We start from the raw sequence: 25,370 nt of genomic DNA, 5'->3' as shown, positions 1-25,370 counted from the left end.
TTCTTGGGTTGTCTTCAATGTGAATGTGTATTAAAATGACAGATTCTGTACAGGAGACTTTATACGTATGTTCTTTTTCCTAAATCCAAATATAAAATTCTTCCTACATGGCTGCTTTCTTGTTTTTTTTTGTTTGTATGTCAAAGCACCTTAAAGGGCCGGTACATTTTTATAACCTGGTTTATCCATCAGATGCGTTGGATTATCTGGATTTTATGCTCCCAGACTCAATCAATCGCTTCTTTAAGGCTGAAAAAGAAAGAAGGAGGATGATGTGTTCAGCGCTGCAGCGGTTCCTGCATCTGAAATCAAACACAATCTAAATACACACATAAAAGGGAAAAAGAAAATCATGTGTAATTCTGTCAGGACTTGTGAGCAGCTGAGCGGAAGCCTGAGGATCCGATATAAATATAAATTTAAAAGAAGTTTCTCCTGCTCGGAAGTGTGAGAATACACAAAAAAAACTTTTATCTGAGTCAAATGTGTCATGTGACTTCTTTCTTCTTCAAATCAACAATCAACTGGTATCATCTTGAGAATAATGACTTGATACTTAAAGAACTGGAGGTAATTGAACCTGTCTTGGAAAAGGTTCCTCCTAAGATCTTTATTTTCTGATCATTAATGACTTCACGTTGTTTGTTGTCATTTAAAAAACTTATATTCTGAGTTATAAACAGATCTAGTCTGACCACTTTTATGAGAAGGTATCTCTATTTTGTATTCCTTTGCTGCCATCTGCTGGTAGAATCAAAGATTGACACATAAACGCTTTATTAATCAGCAACTGAACCAGGAAAGCTCTGAAAAGATTACTTGTGTAAATGTAATAAAATGTCTTAAATCTGGGTTTGAACGTGTAAAAACAAAACTTTATATATACTATTGTAAATATTCTGGAAAAAAATGTCAATACCAATAAGCTTTATGCTTGTGATTGACGACTGACAACCGGCCCATTGTGAATATTTTATATATTTATCATATATTATAATTATATATTTTTTAACTTTAACCCAACAGTATCAATAATAATAATAATAAAATAATAACAATGTGTTAAAAAAAATTAAATATCATAATAATAATAATAATAATAAGAGAGATGTATATTTGTTTTTAATTGCTGTAATTTCACTATTTATTATTAAGTATAAATAAAATAATTAAATAGTGCAGGTGTTACAGTATTAAGTAGGTGTGAGCAAGCAGCGAGTGAGACAATGATAATAATAATAATAATAATAATAATAATAATAATAATAAAGATGATGTGGTGGTGATAATAAGAAGAAGATGAATAATAATATAGTTTAAACTAGTTTTAAACTATATAAATTAAAAATAAATTGTATTGATGTTCAGTAACTTAGATTAATTATAAGGTGTACAGTCAAATTAAGAACCCAAATCACCTAAAAATATATTTCAATCTTTACAAAATGTACTGACATTAGTATTCATCCTCCAACTTTTAGTTTTTCGGGACTGAGCCGAGATTTTTTTTAAAAACGGCCACGCTGGACAGTGTAGGAGTTAACTATCTCCACAAGGTGGCGGTAGTGCAACATAAAGGAGTCAAACTGCCGTTAAACCCCAAAGAAGAAGAAGAAGAAGAAGAAGAAGAAGAAGAAGAAGAATCTTATACGACGTCATCAATCGGCGACCGTGTTGTGTCAACACAAACCGAAAGCGGAGAGTGGAGTTTGCGCTGCCGCTCCTCTCGCCCTGAACGTTGTCAAGTGTTTGGTAAGAAAATAAGATGTTTTCTTTTCTCCTCTCATGTCACGACAGAAGATATTTTATTTTTTGACCATCTTTATTGGCTTTATTTCGTGGTTATTTACGTGCAAAGCGACGCTGGCTGTCGTTAGCAAACTGCTGTTGAGAAGTATTAACCGCTAGCCAGTCGCGTTTGAGTTGAGGTTGCTGGACTATTTCTAACGGTAAATATGTTTTTAGCTTGTTGTTATAAACCACAGTGACATGCTCGATATTTAACGTCAGCTCGTTTACCAGCAGGACGATGTTACGTCATGTTAATTCAGTTGAGATGTAGCTCCTCAAAAACGTTATTTTGGTTATTTATCTGAGTTTCCATTGATTTAAATGTTGGTTAGATGTCACTTTAAGTATTAAACGTTACTTTAATGAGCTCATGTGACAGGATTCGTTTGTTTGTTTATTTGTTTGTTTGTCTAAGGCAGGGGTCGGGAACCTTTTTGACTGGGAGAGCCATAAAGGCCAAATATTTCTAAATATATTTCATTGAGAGCCATATAGTATTTTTAACGTATAATAAATTAAATATGTCCTACTTTTAATGCGACTTCTGGTGCTGCATGGTTTTGCTGATGTCCTTGTAGTCTGGTTCATACGTGGTGAGGTTGAGCACTTTGCGGGTGCTTTGAGATGACAGCAAATGCATCAATATGTATACAAGGTTGATATTTATTCAATATCCTTTATAATGGCTGGACTTTGGGAACATTTTAATGATGGTGTTTTACCAGTCAGTTTAGTTGAACTTAAAGGATCTTTGTTGGACTTCAATGAGGGGAGGTTATGACTGGTTCACTGGTTATGACTGATAATGATATATATAAAAAATAAAAGTATCAAAGGTGTTTAGTCATTTCTCAGCAGGTACAACATTTAAAGAAAAATGCTAATGCAGTGCTTAACAATAATTATAGGCCTATTAAATTGACATGGTGTCATTTTTCCTAAAGGTAGCCTATATAAACAATTTAATAACTTCATATTCTTCATATTTAAATATGTCTGAAAGTTTCATCCTACCTGTGTCAGTTTGGACTATTTCATCTAGCCACTCATGTTTGAACGTTAGGCAGACCTTTTTCTGGGGCGCCTGCTATGCCTTTCTTTTCGCCATGGAGGCCTATAGCTGCTGGAGCAGGGCCCGCCAAGAGGAGCCTCAACAGCGCCGGCCCGAGCTCATGTGGCGCTCTAGGCGAGCTTCGCTCCTGGCGCCAGGAGGAGAACAGCGGGGGTTGAGGGTGCTAACGGAGGCAGATCGCTAGCAGAGGTACAGAGAGCGCATGTCGAGAAACGGGACGCTGATTGGCCAAGAAGACTCAACACGTCACATCAAAGATCTTATTATTGTGAAGATTGCTCACTCCTATCTAAGAAACACTGGCGCAAAAAATATTTTTAACTCCTGAAAAAAAATCGTTTGTGAGGTCTGAAAAATGTACGCGGTCTGAAAAATCTGTTGCGCGGCCCCTTCGACTGGCCTGCGTGGCCGCGCACGCACACAGCTTAGAGGGAACACTCATTGGGACCCGTGAAATTTATCTTCAAAACTAGTATTTTAAAATCAGTTCCAAACTGATTTTTTTTTTCAACTCAAAATTGTCTGGGAGCCATATGCCGTCACCGGAAGAGCCATATATGGCTCGCGAGCCATAGGTTCCCGACCGCTGGTCTAAGGCATAGGCATTTCTTTATTGCCTCAAAGAGTTGCTCTTTCAGTGTTTCGCCTAAATAGCTTCATTAGAGCTGAAAAGATTGGTCGATTAATTGATTAGTCAATCAGAGAAGAAGCTTTTTTTTTTTACTATTTTGATAATTGATCAATCGTTTTAGTAATTTTCAAGCAAAAATAGCAAAACCTCTCCAACATTGGCCTATTCCGGCGTCTCGAGTGAGAAGAAGCTTTTCTTTGTCATATGTTCGTGGAAGATCAATGCTTTTTGGGGTATTTGGACTTTGGGTCCAACAAAACCAGACACTTGAAGATGTCTGGTTCTTGTGAAGTTGTGATCAAGTTGCCTCAATTGGAAAAGATAATTGTCAGATTAATAGATGATGAAAATAATCACTAGTTGCAGCCTGAACTCAGTCCAGCACGAATTTAATGACACTGTTGCTTTTGCTTAATTCAATGTGAACGGACTTTAAAAACTAGTAGGTTCAGTTTAACTGAATCCACAGAGAGTGTGGCTTTATACTCGTATAAATATGTGGACACTCACAGAAATGTCCGTGTAGTTTTGGTCTGCGGCTGGTTTTCAACGGTTGGGTTCGGCCCCTTAGCTCCAAATCTTAATGCTCTACAATGTCAAATCAAGTCGTTATCTTTTTACTTATATAGCCCAAAATGACAAATCTGCCTCAAGGGGCTTGTATATGTAATATGGCTAACATATGACACCCGCGGTCCTGAGACTTCGTCCTTTAATCACAGATAGTTGATCTCAAACCCATCCAGCAACTTAACTTTTAGGATTAACTGGAACAAAGACTTTGAGCCAAAGTCTAATCCCCCAACATTCCTGTTATAACCCACGGGTGCTAAACTGTTCATTTCCCAACAGGCTCTGCAGAACTGAATGAGGTGCAGCTTCCTGCCAGTGCTGTTTCATACGTGCTGCTGCTGCTGCCAGGATGGGCCAGCAGCTCTCAGGTCAGGCGGTGATGACCCGTCTGCCTGAGAAGCTGGTGAAACACGCCGGACTGGTGCGTGACAGCGGCTACCTGACCTACGAGGAGTTTCTGGCGAGGGTGTCCGAACTTAACGACGTGTAAGTCGCAGTCTGTCCCGGCGTTGATGTTCAGTCGATGTTCAGTTGTGCAAACGTACGGCGGCTTTCCAGTTGCTTTAATGTTGTGGAGGGACGGTGGAATGAAGAGGTTTACTTTGGAGCAAAACGGTTTCAAGCAAACGGTGTTGACTTTTTTTCACAAAGAATACTTGAATGCTTTGGATTTTTAGGTGATTTTCTTTTCGGTTTTGTTGGTAGACTCTACTGACTGAGCACTAAACTCTGCACAGCTAGTGCTATTCCACCATCCAGGATCTTGTTCCTCAGGCATAAAGCTCTGCTTCTGCTCATTTAATTTCAGCTTCCTCGCTATCAGAGGTCGTAACTGAGAGGCACAGCTAAAGTGAGTTATTCACAGTCAGTTGTTACAAAGGAAACCTAGAGTGTAGCATATCATTTTGGATCAATCAAACAATAATTTATACGGTATAGTTTAAGTGGTTATGCAGTAAATCATCACTTAGGAATATCCAGTATTCATCTGCCAGTTAGGGATCTGAACCGATCCATATTTGGATGGATCTCTAGTGTCTAGAAAGCTGAGTTGATTGTGTGAGCAGTAACTAACTGTAGAGTGCACAAAGTAAACAACACACGGCGGTTTTGGTCAAAAAACTAACAGCTAAATGTAGCAATGTTTCCAAACATCGGTCATTCCTTTGTGTGCGTGTTTGCATGTGGAGCTGCGTTCATAGCAAAAAGCAGTGAAAACGATGCAGAATGTTTTATCGAGCTAAACGAACCCTCTGATCTCTCTCAGTACGGCCAAGCTAGCTACTGGACAGCAGAAGCACCTGCTGTTTGAGGTGCAGCCAGGATCCGATGCCACGGCCTTGTGGAAGGTGGCCGTCAGGGTCCTCTGCACCAAGGTGAGACCCAACAACCTGCTGGCACGCACCACGAGCCAACAGCGGCATCTGTCCACACCTTTTCATTTAGTGGAAGAGAGGGAGAGAAGGACAGCTGACCTTTCTTTTCCAGTTTCAATGACATCATTTTTATTTCCTGTAGTTGTATTTTTATATATATATTTCTGAAAAATGGTTTGAACAAGGAATCTATAAAATAATCTATAAAAGAAAGTATAGATGTGGAAGTACTAAAACTAAAAGATAAGCAGCTTTATCTCATACTTTCACTCTGTCTCTGTGACTTGTGAGTCAGTATTTTTCATCATGGAGCACAAGAGGGTGTTTGAAGTTATTGCACGTAGAGATATTACATATTTCCCCCAATATTCCAGCTGTACTCGTTGTGGTTGAGTCCTTTTTAATTTAAAAGGAACACACAGTTGAGTTTGTGCCGCACTTGAGTGATAATTTGCTTGCCAGCTCTAACTGAACCTAAACTGTATCAAATAGAACTAAAACTGAGCTTTGCATTATCTTCCACTCTTAATTAATACTTCTGATTTCATTGACTGTGCTTTGAGTAAAGTCAGAAGCCCCGTGTAGGATTGTGACTGCATGTGTACCGACATAAACACACACAATGCTATACCAGTGTGTCGTGAGTGAGTGAGTGAGTCATGTGATCGCCTCTGCCTCCCCCAGATCAACAAAGAGCTCGGCACGATGGAAGCGTCGCGCATCATGAACCTGTACCAGTTCATCCAGCTGTACCGGGACATCACCAGCCAGGCGGCTGAGGTGCTGTCAGCAGAGGGCGCCACCGAGGGCCCGTCTGCCCAGCTGCCCTCCACCGACTCCTGCCAGGCCAGCATGTGGATGGGCAGGTGGGTGCTCATGCAGTGGTCAAAGACCCTGAGACTGTTTGTATGTTTTTAACATTAAAAGGAGAGGTATTGTTGGAGGTTAACTGTTTAATAAGCATCCGTATTACATATAACATCTCCAACTCTCTCTCCTGCTGTTGGGGTTCACACTACTCCTAAAGCTGAACCTGGACGTGTCAGTATTTAATGTGGCAAACCTAATGATAATAATCACAAACTCATAGTTTTTTAATTTTAGCTGATTACTTTGGGTTTTCCAGCTGTTTTCAGAGAAAAGTTAAGATAAACTGCTGCATAAAGTTGGCATTGAGCAGATTAACACAGTGGAGCATTTAGCAGCTGAAGAGCCAGATATGTCAAATATATTTGGTACAAATTAAAAAGCTGCATTAGTTTTATACACATTGCTTTACAATGTCCTTCTCATTCCCTCCATTGAACACACCGATGGCAGCGAGCCACCTTGCTAATGCTCGCTGGCCATCGGGAGCAATTTGGGGGTCAGTGTCTCGCCCGAGGACACTTTGACTTACGGAGAGGAGGAGCTGCTGATTAATGGCTGCCATGTTTCCATCAGGAGTCCGTAGAGACTAAAAACAGAGCGAAAAAGGAGAATCAATATTGACTAATGGTCATCAGGTGGAAACACAACTCCACGTGAATTCTAATGTTGCGCCATCTCTGCTGGACACATTCTCTATAACGACTTCATAGGCGTCATAATATGTGAATGTTGTGTTTTTAACTCTTGGAAAGAACAGAAATATATTAATGCAGTTTTTAATTATTTATTTTTCCCTACTTGCTGGAGCTGGACAACAGTAAAAGGGTTTTTAAATGTCCCACGGGAAACTCAAATGATGGATTGAACAAGTTATTTTGCAGCAGAATGAGCTGGTGGAGGACGAGGGGATCATTTTCACATTTCCATGCATTTTTATTACACAGACATGTATTTTTCTCAGACAAATCCTTTTAAAATAAGCCATTACGATTCATCCAACATGAGGCATTTCATTCCAAAAAGCGACGCTTTCCTCTTGAGAAAATAATTCAAACTTGTACCTCTTCTCTGTTTGTGCAGAGTGAAGCAGCTGACCGACGAGGAGGAGTGCTGCATCTGCATGGACGGAAAGGCCGACCTCATTCTGCCCTGCGCTCACAGCTTCTGCCAGAAGTGCATCGATAAATGGTGAGATGATGATGATGATGATGATGATGATGGGATCGAAGCTTGACTTAATTTCAGTAATTTTTTCATTGCTTTGCTCCGACACGTTTAAGTCACACGATAACGGTAACGAATACAAACTCTCTCTCTCGTTTCTGCAGGAGCGGGCAGAGCCGGAACTGTCCCATCTGCCGCCTGCAAGTGACCGCTGCCAATGAATCGTGGGTAATGTCTGATTTCCCCACGGAGGACGACATAGCTGGCTACATCCTCAACCTGGCGGACGAGGCGGGGCACCCACACAGGCCTTAACGCACACGGAGCACACTGAGCCCATTACGTGACCGGAGGAGGCGAACCGCACCAAGTAGACTTGACATGTTGCAACACAAAATGCCACAAAAAGAAGCTTACAATGCTCCTTTGTCTCTCTTGAGTCCTTAAAAACTAAACAAAAACCCTAAGAGGCTCTTTGTAACCCAAGTATTGTAGATGTGGTGCTTTGTGGGAAATGTGTGTGATAATGCGTTGTCTGTATTTGTAGTATGTTATTATAATAATAAATCATAATCTATTCATTTAACACACAGATTAACCAAAAGTACAGGTTTTACAGTAATTTCTGGGTTAAACTAACTTGACGTGTGTTGGGAATAAGGCACTTTATGATATGAACCTTTCATGTGACGGGACAAAGGAGAGGGTCGGTGGGTTTGACTCAGATATTCAAATAAATAGTTTGATATCTGTTGTGCTTACTCACTTTCTTTGGGACCGTTGGATGTGAAGATTGTTGGAAGTGGCATCAATCGTCTCATCGAACTCTCCGGCAGAAAGGGAATTTGCTCCCCTAAAATTTAGAAGTTTTGCAAATCAGAGTTTCCGGTCCGACTTTATTGTCCACGCGTGAAGCCGTTCTGTGGTCTGCAGCGTCGCCCTGCATGTTTATATCACACATGACATACGGCTGTTATGAACCGGATCCAGTTCAGGAACTAACATGGAGGCTGATTCTGGTCTCTTGTGTGTGAGGAACGAAATAATTTTATATGATTTTTAAATGACTCTGCTTGCTGCGGGCTCTTTTTCGCTGATGGAAATAACCACTATTTTTCATCTATGCTTTTCTCATCTTTTTTTCTTTATATCTATTTTATATATACCATTGTTTTATTATGATTATTTTAATCTGGTTGCTGTAGAAGTACTGTAGTTTACATAACCCAGTCTTTGCTTTGCTCTGTCATCGAAGAAAACTGAATTATTGAGTATTGCTCACCTGGTTTCATGTCATCAAATCATATGCAGCACCTTTTAGCTAAGATTAAGAGAACGGTGTTTCAGAAAATGTGAAGATGTATTAGCCTTCAATTGCATTAAAATGTTTATATTTGACTGAAACTTAAATGCATTTATAGTTACGCTAATTTAGCATTTTGTTGTGTGACGTTCAGCAAGTTGATCAGTTTCACGTTTGACCGTATTTAGCTAATTTAAAATGTTTTTTCCAAATATGAGACGATAACCTAAAATATTCAACACTGAGGTGGTATAAGCTTTTTCAATTTGCAGAGTAGGCATTTCCTTAATGAGATAATGCTCAACTTCCATAGTAGATTACTGTAAAACATTTGATCCTACAGACATGCATTGTATGTGAATTTGCTGAATGGAGGGAGGTGTATTTAAATTTAATTTGTACTGTATTGTATTATCCTTAATAAAGAGATACTCACTTTTTGCACTTTATGACTTTGTTACGTTGGATTGAAAGAAGGATGTCTCATCTCTTGAATTGATTTGCTTTTTATTCATCTAATAATATTAATAGTGTCACAGAGCCAATATATAGTAAACAAATTAAAACATAATTAAAACAAACTATAATAAAAATAAATAGCTGACAGTGATTTAACAGTCAAAAACGCTTTCCCAAATAAAAAAGTTTTATCTAATTAAAATAAAACATACAAAGAGAATATTGTACTAGATATTTAAATTTTTATTTCATACATCATGTTTCCATTGTAACAATATGTTTGCTACTGATTTAGAGTCAATCAATACATGGAAGCTATTGGACTTTAAAAAAATATATTATTAATATATATATATAATTATTATATATGTTATATAATATATGCTCTATTAATGATATAATTACAATATTGATGTTTTATTTATATATATATATATATATATATATATATATATATATTAACCACGAGGCTTGGTAGGTGGGCCAACTGGTCATCACATGAAGCTGCAATGTTAAGTTCAATTCGTCAGTTGAGGAGGAAGAGACGCCATCTTTGCTAACAGTAACTTTAGTCTTTAGTCTTTTCACCTCTTCATGGGTCGCTGAGAAGTCCCTCCGCCCCGGTAACACGTGAGTAACTCACTGAGCCATGTCGCAGTACCAGGGCTAACCGAACGGCTTGTTGTCATCATGGCGGGATTGGCATCTTCCTAGCTACTAATGCTAGTTAGCTAATGCTAGCTGATGTCCTGCCCCATGTGTGAGAGACCTTTACTACCACCAATATCTCTAAACACTAATGTTAGCAAACTAACTTGGTGTTTAAACAATGTTTAGTTTTTTTAGAAGAATTTATATAGATTAGCTCTTACTTCTGTCTTCCATTCATGTGCACTGCAACAGGAATTAACCTATCTTCAATGTTAACTATGTGAGATGGTCGATAAACAATACTGAATGGCATGTGGTAATTAAGTATGGGGGATATATTTATCTTTTATATTCATATATATTTATATTTATTAAGTGTCCGTGACACATTCATTACAGGTGGCCAATGGACATAAAGTGTATTTGTTGTATGAGTCATTCATTAGTATCTGATATTTATTTATTTGAGGAGTTTCTGCTGCTTGCACTTACTGACCAACGTAACAGTAAGTTAGGATTGGCTGGTTACCTTTCTTAATTATAATAAAATACCAACTAGGATTCAATTATTTAAAAAAAAACTTAGCATATTGGTTCAAAGAGGAAATTTGTGGAAGGAGTTTGAATGTCTCTTATTATAAGTTGGCAGCAGATATTTACTCTATATTTTTTAGAAGTCTCATTTTATATGTAACCTTGTATAGATGCACAAGTAAAAAAATAAAACACTGCGGCAACACTATGGACTGTTTTGCAGCCTTTATTTACATATCAAAATTTATGAGAAATGACAATCATAAAAAAAGATTAATAATTACAAGGTAGTATTTTCACAGTTGTGAGTATACAATCCGTTTTAAAGCTTACTCACTTTTTTCTACATTTCATTTCGGACCTATAGTCCAGATAAAGACCTTCGTTACAAAAAAACATTCACCAATTATAAGAACTCTGTTTCAGTAAAAATCATTTCAGCTTCTGAATAAATGTGTCAGAAAATCAAGTAACACAACGTCACATAAAATAAAAAGAACCCTCTTTTGTCAAATCTGGGTCCAAAAGTTTCATAAGAATATGTAAAACAAAATGCATGTGTCGCCTAACAGTTGATTCTTTATCCCTGAGGATGCATTCAGGCGTAGTTTGTGCTCGCATCACTCGGGTATGCTGCCGTTCACGTCCGTCTTCTCTGCGTCCACGAGGAAGCTGAGCTCGTTGCACAGGGTCTCGTGGCGGTAGGCCATGCGGATTTGTGCCACGTTTGTCCGCCGAATGTCGTTGCCCTGCGGCCCGTCCTGTAGGTAGTTTGAACCAATGAAGTGTTTCTTCTCCTGTAGGGTGAAAAAGTAATAAATATATATATATATAGAGCAGAACATCTTTTTCAGTAGGTGGTTGGCTTTTCTTGTCCAGAGCAGGTAGCCGTTCAGTGACCTCAACATGAACATGTGTATGTGCAGATAGTGTGGTTTAACTGTTCAACTTCCTGTTTAGCTTAATAAAGGATTTCATAATGGAGTATCTTATCTTATCTTACACGGTGACTGAATGATGTTCCTCTGTATTATGACACAATAGCAAGGATTATAGCTCCAGGACAAGGTTTAATTCATGGCCCGTTCCATAAGCAGTTTGGTTTATTAAAGTGACGTAGCAAGACTTTTATGGACCTTTGGATAACTGAGGCAGGGATTGTTCAAAAGAGGAAGTGCTCCTCATTATATTGCAACTTGGGCAAATATTATCTACTGTTTGACCAGTAATTTGCTAATTTAAGGAAAGATTTTAAGGGATCCCAACTGTTAAATTTGAATGTGTCAATATTCGCTTATCACAGATAAAACTTTTATTCACAAGAGAAGAAACCTGTAATGCCAGAAATAGATTTGAGGAGAAACGGTGTCAACACTACATAGTAGTTTGTCCACCAGAGAGCACTGACACGTTTATTTTAAACTGTAGAACGTCTCTCAGCTTTTTAAATTCTCAAACGTGTACTGGAATGATTATTGTTTACTAACTCAGGGACAAATAGTTCAGAATAATAGCTTTATTAAACAGCCAAAAGGGTCAAATTCTTCAAGTGAATCTCGAGTCAAGCCCCCAATTGGAACCTTATTGCGGAGAATTTGATTATTTTATTGGCAGCCTGCGAAGTTTTATGAAGGCCTGTAAACTGTGATGTAAAAAAGCACGAGGGTGATGGAGAAATATGTAGTAAGGAGGGCAACAAGTTCTCAAAAGTCCTAAAAGCCAGTATTGAAACTGAAGGAAAAGATTGACGTTACCTGATGCGAGAGTCCGCTCTGCAACACACTGTTTCTGGCTATCTCGCACAAATCACAGGTGCTCAGCTTCCACAGCTGGCCTGCGATGGCATACTCCTCCATCAGTGCCTCCTGAAAGGGTTAAAAGGAACATTTTGTTTATTAATTTTGCTCATAATCATTTCATACGCTGATACGTTTATTTATTTTATGTTTTTTTAAATACTGAAACAGTTTCTTTACTGTGGTTTCTAGCTGCTCAAATGAGAGGATTTGCTGCTTCTCTGTTATAGTAAACCAAATATCTTTGGGTTTTGGACTCAAAATAAGACATTTACCATTTGCTCTGGTACATTTTTATAATATAATAGTTAGTTGCAGCTCTTCCCGCAACGTATTTATTTATGTTTCATCAAGTAAAGTCCTTGTGACTCCTCCACCACATCCAGTATTGTGCATTAAACGGATGCTGATAACTTCTTTAGCTGCCCAGATGTTTCCAGACTTGTGTCACCAAAACACAATGATTGTGAGGAACTTTAAGAAGTCATGTGATCCATACAGGTCCTGGTGGTTCTGACCTTGGTGTAATGGAACTGCAGGGGGTCGTCAGTGGACAGAGACACACACAGGCCTTTCTGCAGGAACTCTCGGAGCGGGTTCTTGGCGTACTGCAGGAACAGGCTGTTGTTGCTCAGCGGGGACATGGCGATCGGGACCTGGGCCAGGTAGTACAGGTACTGCAGCACGGGACTCTGAGGGTGGAGACGCCAAAGCGATGTGAGTTAAGTCACTGTGGCGATTTCACCAACGGAAGGGAAAGGGAGGGAGCAACAAATTGTTTGACCTTGAGCATCAAACCCTAGTATGTATTCAGGACGGCACCTTCTTAAGGTTGAGTCCATGGGAGATGTTGTCCGCCGTGAGGAAGGCGGAGACCAGGTGGGTGATGGAGCCGGCCTCGCCACAGTGGGGACGAAACTGGAAGGTGTTCAGTCCTCGCTCCCTGAAGAGGGACAAATGATGAGACCGTATACCTAAGCAGTGGCTCAAAGCTAGCAGTCTCAGTTACAGACCATACTTAACTAATACTTAACTAACCAGTAGTAACTACTTGTTTTGTTTATGCTTTGTAAGGCATAAATAGACTACACTTTAGATTAGGTCACAGAACGTGCTTAACTAATACTTAACGAACGAGTAGTAACTACTGAATTCATCATGAATTGCAGCATTGTTTTTATCATTTACTAACACTTTACAAATGATCTTATTAATCATCTATAAGTCCTGAATACTTTGTTTACAAATGGGGAATCCATCATTTATAAAGTATGAAACCCAAGCTTATTAATCAAGAATGAAACATTTATAACTGTGTTTATGTTACTAATGAGTATTCATGTTGGAATAATGCTTTATAAATGATGAATTCAGTGTTTATTCATGCTTTACTAATGCTAAAAAGTGTGTAGTTATAATAAAGTGCTACCGAATTGTGACTAAATAATCAGTGTGAACATGCTTGTAACACAAGGTGTTAATCGCACTTTCTTTTCGATGTCGTAAAACCACTCTTTTGACGTACTTGCGCAGGTTGTTGAGCACCATGATGTTGGCGTACATGTGGAACAAGTAGTAGGTGTAGGGCGGGTTGTCGTCCGTGGTCCACGCCTCCGGCTTCGGGCTTTTGTAAGAGAACATGTGGTCGCTGTGTTTGGACTCGTCGTCCACGCTGTCGAATCCCGTCACCTGCAGGACAACGACGTCGATGTCAGCGGCACATTTGTGAAGCAAATATGACACAATCGTGCACGTTTGACCATCAGTAGCTGGCGGTAGATGTGCGTCACTCACCAGCCCAACAAAACAATGTCGATCTCTAATGAGTGGCTGGTAAAGTTTGCTGTTTTCCAAAGAAGTGTCACTAAAAATCAGACAGATATTGGCTGCTATTTCACTTTAAAAGTTTCCTGTCACAGATTCCCCCCTTTATAGAAATACTTACGTATTTTAAGAAAACATGAGTCGCTTTGTGCTTGCGGGGATTAACTGTAGCCTCGAAGAGTGGGAGGAAAATGTTCTCCAGCATCTTGGCGAAGTTTGGTATTAATTTCTTTGACTTGAAAATGTCGCTGCAAGACAAAAGAAATCATATTAACTCATCTTTCCATACAAGAAAACAGATTTTTAGCATTTGTTTGCTTATTCAGAACAAATCAAATTGTTCCTAACCTGATTGTGAATTGGGTGAGTTTACGAGTTTAGAGCCAAAGTTTTGTCAAATCTGACGTTACAATTTATTTGCTCAGGATTTCTTAATCTATGATTTAAAACAATGCATCTTGGTATCAAATCAAAAATGCTAATTATGGAATTATACTGGTACTAACTCAAATATCTGGACCGAGTATCAGTGACAATTTGGCCGATCTACCTAATTAAATGCTGTGTTTATATACAAAATACATTATATACTGGCACTATAATTCCTGTATACGTTTTGATCGATTTGTTGCTGCAATAAAAGGGCTTTCACCTGATTTTTAATTCCTGTTAATGATTTTTTTACCAATTTTCTGGTGTACGATTTATTATTTTAATAATGAATAACAATTCAGAAAATTAATATTTATGTAATATTTCATATTATTTAAGTTTGCTATGTTTATGTCAAGCCTGATGTTGCCACACACATAAACGAAGAATCCAAGTGTCTTCCACACAGTGAGGGATGCATCGTTTTACTGGTGTGTGATCGGTACCCAAAGCCCAGGTATCGATACTGGAACTGGAAAAAAGTCAGGTTGGTGGGTCCCTAGTGGTCATCCTAAATAAACTACCTGAATGTCATCAATCATTATTTAAAAGAGGAAATAATATAACAATTGTGAAGCTGAGGAACCTGATACATATGGCTTATTCTCACATTTAAATGTACTTACTAGATCCTGGGAACTTGGATCATCCATCTCATGTTGGGGGAGTGGATCTTGTGCTGGATGAACCAGGTTGCAAGGCTCTCCCACTCGCTGGCAGCGCGGCCGTAGATGGACAGGCGGGGCTCGGCATGCTGGTACTTGCTCTCCTCCAGGTCTTTGGACACTTCCTGAAACGAGACAGCAAACCACAGGCTGTTGGTGATGCTTCGTGAGAAAGCAGAAGCGATTGTTTGGCAATTGTTTTACGCAACAGATAACTCTATTGCATGTGCGGTATTTCTAAATACCGGTAAAGAAACTTCATGTACTCTCGTCTCATTTCAGTTGTCCGCCACCAGTGGGTGCAAGGCTTTTACAACCAAAGTCTGTGGTATAAAAATACACACAAAATACACTGAAGATAAGACACATTTACACAAAGAAACACTTCTTTTAAAGAGGAGAAACATATATTATACTTTACATAAAATGCATAAAGGCAAAGGCCCAAACACGTTGCCGTGAAGAGGTTGTCTATTAATAATAATAATAATAATAATAATAATAAAATCAGTTTTATAATGCCCCCATGCACTATTGCTTTTTAATATCTTGAGGAATTTGTTGTTTTTGGTACTCTGATCCAGTTAAACTATTTAATCTCAGCCTTTAAAAAAATAAAATAAAGATTAAGTAACAATTGAATTAAGTTGAACTTCAACTGGTTACATGCAGATCAGTATTTAAAAATAATACCACATGTAAAACAAGTATTTTGTCTATTAGTCCTTTGGCAGTGAGCCGGCATGCACAAGGCCCTGAAGCTAAATGGAACTCAGCCATCATTAATGTCATTAATTACACGTGTGCTTTGTAAAAATGTCTTCCGTTACTCTTTTAAAGATTGCACTTCTTCGATATCTCGCTGACTCTCATTAATCATTCTTATTTGATTCATGGGAGTTGTTGACTTTTCATAATTCCACCTTGAGCAGAAATCTAATGAGATACGTGAAAACGCCATTGTGCAGTGATATTAGTACTTAAACTCATACTTCACCTTGATGAGACGTGCGAAGTAGTCTCCTTCGATGTAGTTGTCTGATTTCAAGTATATCTCTCGCAGCTCGTTGGCTCCCACCGGGTTGTATTTGGAGTTGAACTTGTCGAAGCGATGAAATGTTTGTCTTCCCTAGGAGAGTGATTCGTGAGAGAGGGGGAATCTTGTGATCACATTCTCCATCCAACAAAGTGACTGTCTTGATTATTGTCAGATTACACATTAAGTGGACCTCGCATGGAACGTAAAAATGATTGCGTAACACCACGTGAAACGCATGAACGCCCATAATTGCATCCTTGTGTCAGTAAGCACATGTTAGTGAAAACTTCTCTCGTTATTTGAACGCGACAAATTAAACCTTGGCGGGCGCATTGTAGTTATTATCTGATTACTCGATCTATTTGCCTCGAGGACGTTTTCTTTTCAGATAAATTACACAAAGCGAACCGGATGTATGACCGCATGGCAGAAATGTGACTGGAATTGATTCGGTTTGACAGTTGTTCTTACGGCGTGCACGTCCAGAGAGTCCACGGTGAGGTCATAGGGGTCCATGTTGAGGTTGTGGAAGACTTCCTTCAGCGTGAACTTCTGATCTCCCCTCTCCAAGACCACGCGATCGGCCTCCGTCTGGTATGTGGTCTTTATGAATTTCAGCAGATGCTTCTGGTTCATGCAAGCAGCAGCGTGGATGTGTGTGTCCACCTGCGTCGGACATAAAGCAGACGATGTGCATGACTACATAGATAGTTATATATAGATATGACTTCTGCCGTGAAGAGACGGCCAGAGGAATTTGATTACATCTTTTTTAATACCACGTTTTTGATTATTCGCATGCGGGGCTCGATGTAAACAAATACCAACCTTTCTGACGTTGTAGAAGTCTCTGTGTGGAACACATTTCAGCTCTTTTAGCTCTGCCATTTCATTCATCATCTCATGGAGGTAGAATTTAGAGGCCAAGAAGTTCAACCGTCTGTGGCAGTAGGTTTTCCTGTGAGGCATGCAGGAAAATGTAAGATATGTCACTAATCTTTTGCCCCCGTTTCGTGAAATTCAACTTAAAGTCTGCGTAAAAGTGTCCCTTTTATCCTTTCGTTGAGAATATGTAAAACGTCGGCGTACTCACGTCGGGCCGTCCGCTATCATTGCGAGGACGTGGCTCAGGTCTATGGCGAAGGTCTCCAGGTCGGGGTAAGGGAGGTTGTGGGGCCGCTGTTGCTTCAGGGCCTCGGCGTCGTCGTAAACATTAATTATGCCGTCCTTCATCTGCAGCTCGTAGTTCAGGTCCTCAGGAATACCCTCCATGGAGTACGGGTCCACTCCTTCTCGAGGGCAAGGCCAGATGTCTACAGACAATGGGAGTAAATACACAAAAATGAGGAGCTATATTCAGTTATGTATAGTTTTGTATTGCATTAGGGCAGCTATGGAATGAACTCAGCCCAAATGTCTCTAACAGTATGTGACACATGCTCTGTAAACAGGACTTTAATGCCCAAAATAATCTGTGAGACAGTATTTTTTAGATTTTGTTGGTGTTTTTGCCACCGAGGCAAGATTACAATGGAGGTCAGCAGTAAAATACCATGTTTCTTGAAGTTTCTGTTGCTGAAATCTGACTGAATGTTGACCACCCGGTCGTCTGTTTATTCTACACAAACGTACGTACTTAAACTTTAGCAGTTCCTCTTATAATGTTTTTGTAAATTGTTTATTTTAACCCTTTAAAAACTATGAACCTTCTCTATTCAGCTCCCACTTTTTCTTCACCCTAGTCAAAGTCTGGTGTAGTCCAGTGCACTCGATGGACAGGTTGCAGTACACGTTGGTACATATATCCATATATGTATCCATGAAGGATAGCTTTCCACAATCTGCAGTCAGGAATTGTTCGACGACTCACACACTCTTCACAATAAACACAGAGAGTATAGAATAGTTTTGTCCATCAATACCACCCAACTAAACGTAAACGGCACATATTGTTCCTAACCTTTGACATCAAATCAATGTTGCAGTAGTTGTTCCAACAACTTTTCTTCTTACTATTCTCCCAAGGACACCTCATTGCATTGACTCGATTGTGGGGAAATAGCATGCTTATACGCGTCTCTTGAGTCATCGCTGCTTCTTTGTTTTGCTAACCTTGGATGTGAGAGATGCTGTAGTCGCGGCTTAACACGGCTCGCTGACAGCAAAAACAAGATGTCACCCATTTTATCACAGGACCCAAACAGTTTTACAGTTTTTTACTGTGTTATGTTGGTTGTGCTGCAGAAACGGTTTTACTCGCATAAGGGTACATAGTAGTGGCTGTTTTTCCCCCCTATTCTATATTCCTTAATACTATTTAAAGAAACAGTGTGTAGAATTTAGGTGGTGGGGAGGGGTATTCCCAATATAGCTCCGCCCATGTCGCAACTGGTTGTGTGTGCAAGTCTGGACAAGAAAGTCGGAGTATTAACTTAATGCGTTTTTACAATGAGTAAAACAGGAAGTTCACTACCTGGCATGATCTCATCCTCCTCACGCCACTTCTCATTTTTGGCGTTGCGGAGGAATCGGGCCGCGGTCCTGGGGAAGGTGTGGTAGGCCAGTCTGGAGTACTTCTCTCTGATGAACAACGCCCCCAGGATGCTTTTGGCGGCCTGCTCATAATCCTCAACTGTGATCTGGAAACGTCATGAAAAAGTTATTTCAGTTAGTTTTCTTATCAAGAATTTTTTTTAAAATCCTCTCTTAGAGTTGTAATAATGACTTGAAGCTACGGTGCACAGCTAAATGCATCCTCTTCCTGGTGGTGCCTTACGTCACCTTAAAGCAAGGCAACACCTGGCGGCCATATTGGAAGTCCTCAGCTATTGTGCAACACTGGCAGATGGCATTTCAACCACCACACAATTGGCAAGCTCAGCAATATTGACTTTATTCAATTCTGTCCTCTTTTATGTTACTGACCTGTTTAACCATTTTTGTATTTAGATATTAATTGGCAACGTTTAGATTTGGGTAAAAAGAAGACTTTCCCTCGTTTTGGCCCAACTTTGCGTCTACAAATACTTCATCCATTTAGTTTTCTGGTGTGAAATGACCACTGCAGCCTCACCCAGTTCCTCTTTGAGTCTAGCTTACCCCTGCACAGTAATCTCCACTGATGGTTACTCTCTGGAAGTCTGGGAAGTCGTCTCCAGGACAAGGTACTGGCGTGGTCGGGTCGAGCACCGGGGACAACACAGACCGGGCCGAGTCGGCGTCGTCGGGTATCTGCGAAGACACCGACTGCGAACGCTTCAACTTGAAACTCTTCTTCCTGGTGACGCACGTGAGAGAGGACAGGCATTACTCGCCCACGTCGCAACACGGAGGCCGCACAGAAAGAGAGGCACATTTGACCCGAACACGTTTCCCTACTTCTTAGCAGACTCCTGAGACTGCTGGGACGCCATCTCCCTCTGCAGCGCCCGCTCCCTGTCCTCGTGCAGGCCGATGGGACAGTCCTCCGGCACGTTGAACAGGGACAGGGCGTCCTTGGTGTCCTCCTCTTTCAGGGCAGAGGCGTACACCTTCTCCGCTCGCAGGCGGACCCGCTCGTCCACCTCGCTCATCGACAGCCTTTGGAAGAACCGTGGCATTTCTGAGGGAGTCCAGAAAGATTTGAGTTTTAGTTATTTTTTAAAATGTTGTATCTTACCAAGCGAGGTTTTTAATCACAATTTATAATGATGTAAATGTTGGACTGGTTCGGGGCAGGGTGCTTTATATTTGGCTAAATCGAAATGACATTTTACCCGTCACATGTCATAATGTTTGGTGGGCAGAGAGAAAAACCACAAACTCTGTTTCACTGGTGTTGGATAAAGATAAATTGACAGAAATGACTTAACGGGCGACCTAATAGCCAGGTTTTTAAAGCACACGTCACAGCTAGCCCCCGGTTCGATTCCCCGGCAGGCTTAACTCTTTGCTGCATGTCGATCCCCTACTCTCTTTTCCCAAATGTTTTTTCTCTTTATCACAATTACAAAATGCATACAATGCTCTTGTTAAAAGACGAATTTATAGGCTTGCTCTATTTTAATATTGTAGAGCAAGAGTGACTACTGGGGAATGCGTACGTAATTACTACTCACACCACTGAAGTAGTTACAGTTTGACAGAGAGACATATTGCATTATGTTAGTGGTGGCAGTAAATACAAATATCAGCAAGATAAACATGAGAGCTCTGAGTTGGCCGTCGGATGTGGCGGGGCCAAGACATTAACTTGGCATGCTTTGCAATGCTTCATCGTAACTCATCCCAGTAAACATGTCTTAAGTGGCTTCATGTCCTGCCAACGCCTCGGATAAGTTACAGTAAACACAGCTGATCGCTGTCCCAGCTGTCCTAGGGTGGCAGTGTGACCTCTTAAGGTCCCAGGTCAGCCTCTATGTGAACACACGGCACTGGGAATGGTATGCAACACACTGAAAACTGAAAACAAGACGACAAACGTTCACAGTCTGTGTTATCTGTCTGCTGGTGCGTCACTGTGTTTAGTTTCAATGACGTGAGACGTTGTGCAGCGATTTTTACGTCTTTTGAATCCAATAGCAGGACGTTATCATGCAGTTTAGGTCTGATCTGCATTCAGGTGGAGAATCCTAAGATGAGTACACGTGAACGAACGACTTTGCATTGATGCGGCGGCAGCTTGTAATCTAAAAAAACTGTGCGTGCGGTCTGAAATTCAACGGTGGTGGTGTTGAAGCTGTCAGGAGACGCAGAGATTAAGCCAAGCGAGAGCTGCGGGCAGCTAGAGGCTATACACTAACCCCTACAGTGTAAAGGCCATATGCACTCAGTGCCCCGCCTGAGAGCTGTTCTCTGAAAGCTTGTTTGTGTAATTCACTGCACAAGGATCTATGTGTATGGACATGTACAGCCATGTGCAGTAATATAGAAGATTGTGGCTGAAATACATCAATAAGCATTTGTCTATTATTGACAGTTTGGATTTGACTTTTAGAAGTTTGATTGACAGTTAGTCATTGTGCTTTTCATTGTTTGTTGCTTTTAAGTCAGTCAAATTTATCGTTTTCTCGACATCTCAATTGATAACTTATCTTTTTGTGATGCTTTAAAACCAGATCAGCGTCTAGGAACAGCTACATAAGTCAACATTCTCAGAATCTGCAGTGAAGTATCCGGATAATTCAGCGTTGACTGTAAATGGAAAAGGAATGTCTGCCTCTTTGTTGTTAGAAGGGCACTTATTAGCATGCCTTGGTTTTTGTTCTCGTGACCCTTTGGTTGGAAGGTCATGTTTATTTGTATTGACCGGATTCTCTTACATGGCACGATGAACCAGGCTCCTATTTTTAAACTTGAGAGCCTGTGAATTCATATGTCGAGTAGCGCTGCAGAGTTAAAAAAAAAAGCTTTGGCAGCCGACTGACTCCCCGTGGTGTGAACACTACTGTTGCTATCCAACACCCTTCAGGAGTGGAGCTGTTTAGTTGTTCTGATTAGTGGAGTAATGGACCGTTACACAGTGTGACCTTAACCATCACAGTGGGAAATAAAGTTCTACTGACGATCGTTATTCAGGACAATATGCGATCACAACATCGGCATTAAATATTTTTTTTAATTTCCTAATCATTTAAATTCTGTGTTTTTATCAGGATTCAAATAGAAAGAAAATACCATGACAAAGTAAAATGATAACATTTCAAATGATTGGTAGTTTACAGACTTCAGAGCGGATGAAATCATTTCTAGGACGGTGGCAAAAAAATAATAAAATAATTTGGAGCCTTGTAGACCAGCTGCTATAGTCAAAAAAGAAAGGGATCTGAATCTGCCAATATGGATCATCAATGATCGGCAATTAGTATCGGCAGCAAAAAACACGTGATATGGGATCTCTAAAAGTTCTTTTGTGCGGATCCGATCCGTGACCCTGATCCTGACTCACGTCATAATTAATTCTGATCACCCATGTCATCACCGATGCTATTAATATAGAAGAACTGAGCCCGTTCCAGCCTCAATCTCCCTGTGGAGGTATTTTAATCAACAGGAAATGCAGCACCGTTATGTCACATAGCAAACTCCTCCACATGCAACTCAATCCGTCTGACAACTCCAAACGATCTTAGCGCCTCGCACGTGACATTGGCACAATTCCTTCTGCCTTTTCCTCGACTCGCATATTTGGGAAGCCGGCATTTCTGAACGAGCCTCCCGACATGTGTACGCTCTACTGGGACAGCTGAGCAGCCTCTTGGATGACCTTGACCCACATCCCTCGTTAGAGAAACGAAAAAGCAGTCTTTTGACATTATGTAAGAACATTCAAATAAATATGCACATCTGTGTTTTTGGAAAAAACTGACCTTTACGTATCCTACAATATATTTAATTAAAGCCCTTCAGTAAAAAAATACTCCCTTTTACTTGTGTATTTACCCCTTTTTGTTTCAGCTGTCACTATTGGCTCAAAGCTGGGTTTCCTATCTACACAAACACAACTTCTTAATGTCGTTCCAGAGCTCCAGGCTCTCTGTGTCGCTTACCTTCCGATGTGGTTCTGGCCATGTTTGGGCTCTCAGTCTCTGCCTGGTGACTCAAGTATTTCAGCTTTTATGTGTCTGCTTCGGTCTCTTTTAAGTAACTGAGCTGCCGTGTCTCGGGAGAACACTTTTAAAATGTTGCCGACACCCTCGGTTCTGCTGCCTGTATCTCTCTCGGCTCTACGATGCTTCTCTCTTGGCTTTTTCACGCCGACTGCCTCGGTCAAGCTCAAGCTCCTCTGTGTAAGTGGTCCGGGTGCCCGTGTGTGTGTGTATAATGCACCTGCTAGTTGTTGTTGCCTTGAGTGTCCCTCTCTACCTCTATTTTAGGATAGTATCATGGCAACAGGGGCAGCTAATCTAAGCCGGTATGTCACAACTGGCTGCTAACATGTGAGCGGCTATGAGGATGAGGAGGGAGAGAAACGCTGCGGCTCAAAGGTGATATTAAAGTCATGGGAAAATACATTTGGAAAATCTTAATTTCTCCCAGATGAGACGATTAAATATAGCTTCAGCCACTGACGGTGGATTTAAGGACCATAAAGGCCTTTTATGGAATGTAAACTGTTTTTATTGAGGCCATTTAAAGAATCCATTGTTTACCTAAAGCAAACAGTCCCAGCTAATTTCCATGGTTGAGGGTCCACGCTTCTACAGTCAACGGTTTAACTGCAGAAAGTCATGTCAACAAATGTATTTAACGAGAAATATTATTTATGAGAGTGTACATTAAATGCTTTACTGTATTTCTAATGTCGATGATTTATTATTCCATGTTCAAGGCTCTGCAAAGAGAAAAACCTAAACCGAATTGTCCCAAAAATCATGTGTTCAAAAAGCTTTTCCAGGCTTTTCTTGCAGTTCTTTTCCCACTTTCTACTTTCGTTCTCGCCTACAAGCCAAAATCCAGTTCAGTTTTATTCTGGAATGAAATATAATAATACATCTGGCCTCAGATTACCCTACATATCACTTTGATTTACACTGGAAAAACATTTAGCTTTTATTATGCTAATGAAAAACTCCACACAGTCATTGTAGCTCTTGGTGTTGCCAACGGATGAAACGCGAACTGTTTCCTGCTCAGGATTTAGTACGACGAGAAGCCAAGAATGTTAAGTGTGGCTGTCCTGTTTTCTCCTGGTCCCAAACCAACGATGGAGGAGACTCTGATTGAGCAACACTGTCAACAGATCGCATGGTGGAAGTGAGAGTTACTTTAGTTAGACCATTGGTAGTTTCTTATAATAGGTGTATGTGTACACTGTTCACTGGACTGGAGTTTCTCTGGGTTCTTGGAGGGCCTAGACCAGTGGTTCTCAAACAGTGGGGTTCTCTAGTGGGGTGCGGAGGTATTACAGGTGGGGGGGATGCAGATTTAAAGAAATATCATTTATTAATCCCACAGTGGGGAAATGATTCTCTGCATTGTACTAATGCTGATACAACGCGATGGCTCACAGATATCTGCACTCATTCTGTTTTGTTTGGTTGCATGTTATTGTTATTATTAAAAAGATATTCAGTGCAAAACAGGTTGATTGCAGCCACAATAAGCAATGTTTTTGCCAAATATTAGTTGTTTTTTGCACAGATATAATTTTATTTGCATTGTTCTAACAAAGTGATTGCACATGTTATTTGTTTTTGTCTGATGGAGCAATCCGGTTTACTTGAAAGGGATTTCAATTCTCTTTATTCTATTATTTGAAAAAGCACAGATGGAGGAGTCACAAAAAGTTTGTTGGGGCATGAACATTTTTCTTCCTCCAAAGTGGCGTGACAAAAATAGTTTGAGAACCACTGGACTAGACACGGTCTCATGTCTTTGACTTAAAAATATACAATTTCACATAATTTTTTGACCAATTTTAGATGACGCCCAAAAAGCTTAAAAACTAAACTTTCTATAGTTGAATAATTATTTTAGAATTTACACTTATCACAGCCCAACATTTTAATTATTCTGAAAAATGTAAAATTATATTCTGTATTCTTTTAAATAATATTTTACCCATTATATTTATTCACGAATTAAAAGAAAAATGTCAACCAATTCACACACAAAAATAAATAAATATATTATTCATGGTTTATTTGTTACGGACAGATACAAAATAGATTATAGTTTGCCTCACCCGTCCCGAGAGAACAGTGAGGTAAAAAGGTGAGACACATTAAAAACTATTTAAAAGCTCGACATGAGTTCAGGTTTGTTGCTGAATGAACCAGGATGTTGTAACTCTCTTAAAAGTTTAAAACTTAAAAGTTTTTCTGGCCTGAGGCGTGTAATGCAGGTAAAGCCCTGCTGGAGGACATGCTCACCTTTCCCAAAGCATGGTGTAGACTGCTGCTTGCAAAGGGGCGTGTCCCTTCTCTTCATCGTGATCTGTATTGAGAGGAACAAAAGCGTCATGAACAGACTGATCCAGAGTTTAGTGGTGTAATCACTCAGATGTGACTTCTGAGTGAACTCGTAGAGTTTCGAGTCTTCAGAACCAGATTAAGGTAAATATGCGGCTCCAAAGTGGCACAATATATGCTGACTTGACATTTCAAGAGTGTGTACAGGGGGTCAAAGGTCCTGCACCTCTTCAGGGTAAACTTCCACTTCATTTGCTTTTGTTTGTCAATGCATTTCGCCATAGAGGAGTCCTTTCATC

The 25,370-nt window shown here is 40.1% G+C and overlaps 2 protein-coding genes across 4 annotated transcripts; one reads left to right on the top strand and one right to left on the bottom strand.

Moving 5' to 3' along the window:
* Positions 1–4,401: 4,401 nt before the first annotated feature.
* Positions 4,402–9,229, top strand: rnf141 (ring finger protein 141). The gene is made up of 5 exons (XM_079223148.1): positions 4,402–4,553; positions 5,335–5,443; positions 6,128–6,309; positions 7,394–7,501; positions 7,642–9,229. The coding sequence occupies exons 1-5, from the start codon at positions 4,417–4,419 to the stop codon at positions 7,790–7,792; spliced, it is 687 nt and encodes a 228-aa protein (XP_079079274.1). The 5' UTR covers positions 4,402–4,416; the 3' UTR covers positions 7,793–9,229.
* Positions 9,230–10,634: 1,405 nt separating this feature from the next.
* On the bottom strand, positions 10,635–25,090 carry ampd3b (adenosine monophosphate deaminase 3b; the record flags this gene model as incomplete). Of its 3 annotated transcripts, none has more annotated exons than XM_079223800.1 (15): positions 10,635–11,221; positions 12,179–12,289; positions 12,739–12,912; positions 13,043–13,163; positions 13,746–13,909; positions 14,166–14,292; positions 15,103–15,266; positions 16,139–16,270; positions 16,652–16,846; positions 17,009–17,138; positions 17,274–17,493; positions 18,654–18,819; positions 19,280–19,457; positions 19,559–19,781; positions 25,033–25,090. In XM_079223800.1, 15 exons carry the CDS (start codon positions 25,088–25,090, stop codon positions 11,045–11,047), a joined length of 2,340 nt encoding a protein of 779 aa, XP_079079926.1. In that variant the 3' UTR covers positions 10,635–11,044. The 3 variants fall into 3 exon arrangements, with proteins under 3 accessions (XP_079079926.1, XP_079079927.1, XP_079079928.1); XM_079223801.1 differs by lacking the exon at positions 25,033–25,090 and adding an exon at positions 22,708–22,899; XM_079223802.1 differs by lacking the exons at positions 10,635–11,221; positions 12,179–12,289 and having other exon boundaries at positions 12,810–12,912; positions 13,005–13,163.
* Positions 25,091–25,370: the final 280 nt, after the last annotated feature.

This window comes from Taurulus bubalis (genome assembly GCF_910589615.1).
Source record: "Taurulus bubalis genome assembly, chromosome: 9".
NCBI lineage: Eukaryota > Metazoa > Chordata > Actinopteri > Perciformes > Cottidae > Taurulus > Taurulus bubalis.
Note: the sequence above shows the minus strand (reverse complement) of the source record. Positions and strands in the feature narration are given on the sequence as shown.

Excerpts from the sequence above, each read along its gene's own strand:
- rnf141 (XM_079223148.1), top strand. The coding sequence starts at position 4,417 with ATGGGCCAGCAGCTCTCAGGTCAGGCGGTGATGACCCGTCTGCCTGAG. Across the intron at positions 6,310-7,393 it reads GCCAGCATGTGGATGGGCAG|AGTGAAGCAGCTGACCGACG; the intron begins GTGGGTGCTCAT and ends CTGTTTGTGCAG. Across the intron at positions 7,502-7,641 it reads CAGAAGTGCATCGATAAATG|GAGCGGGCAGAGCCGGAACT; the intron begins GTGAGATGATGA and ends TCGTTTCTGCAG.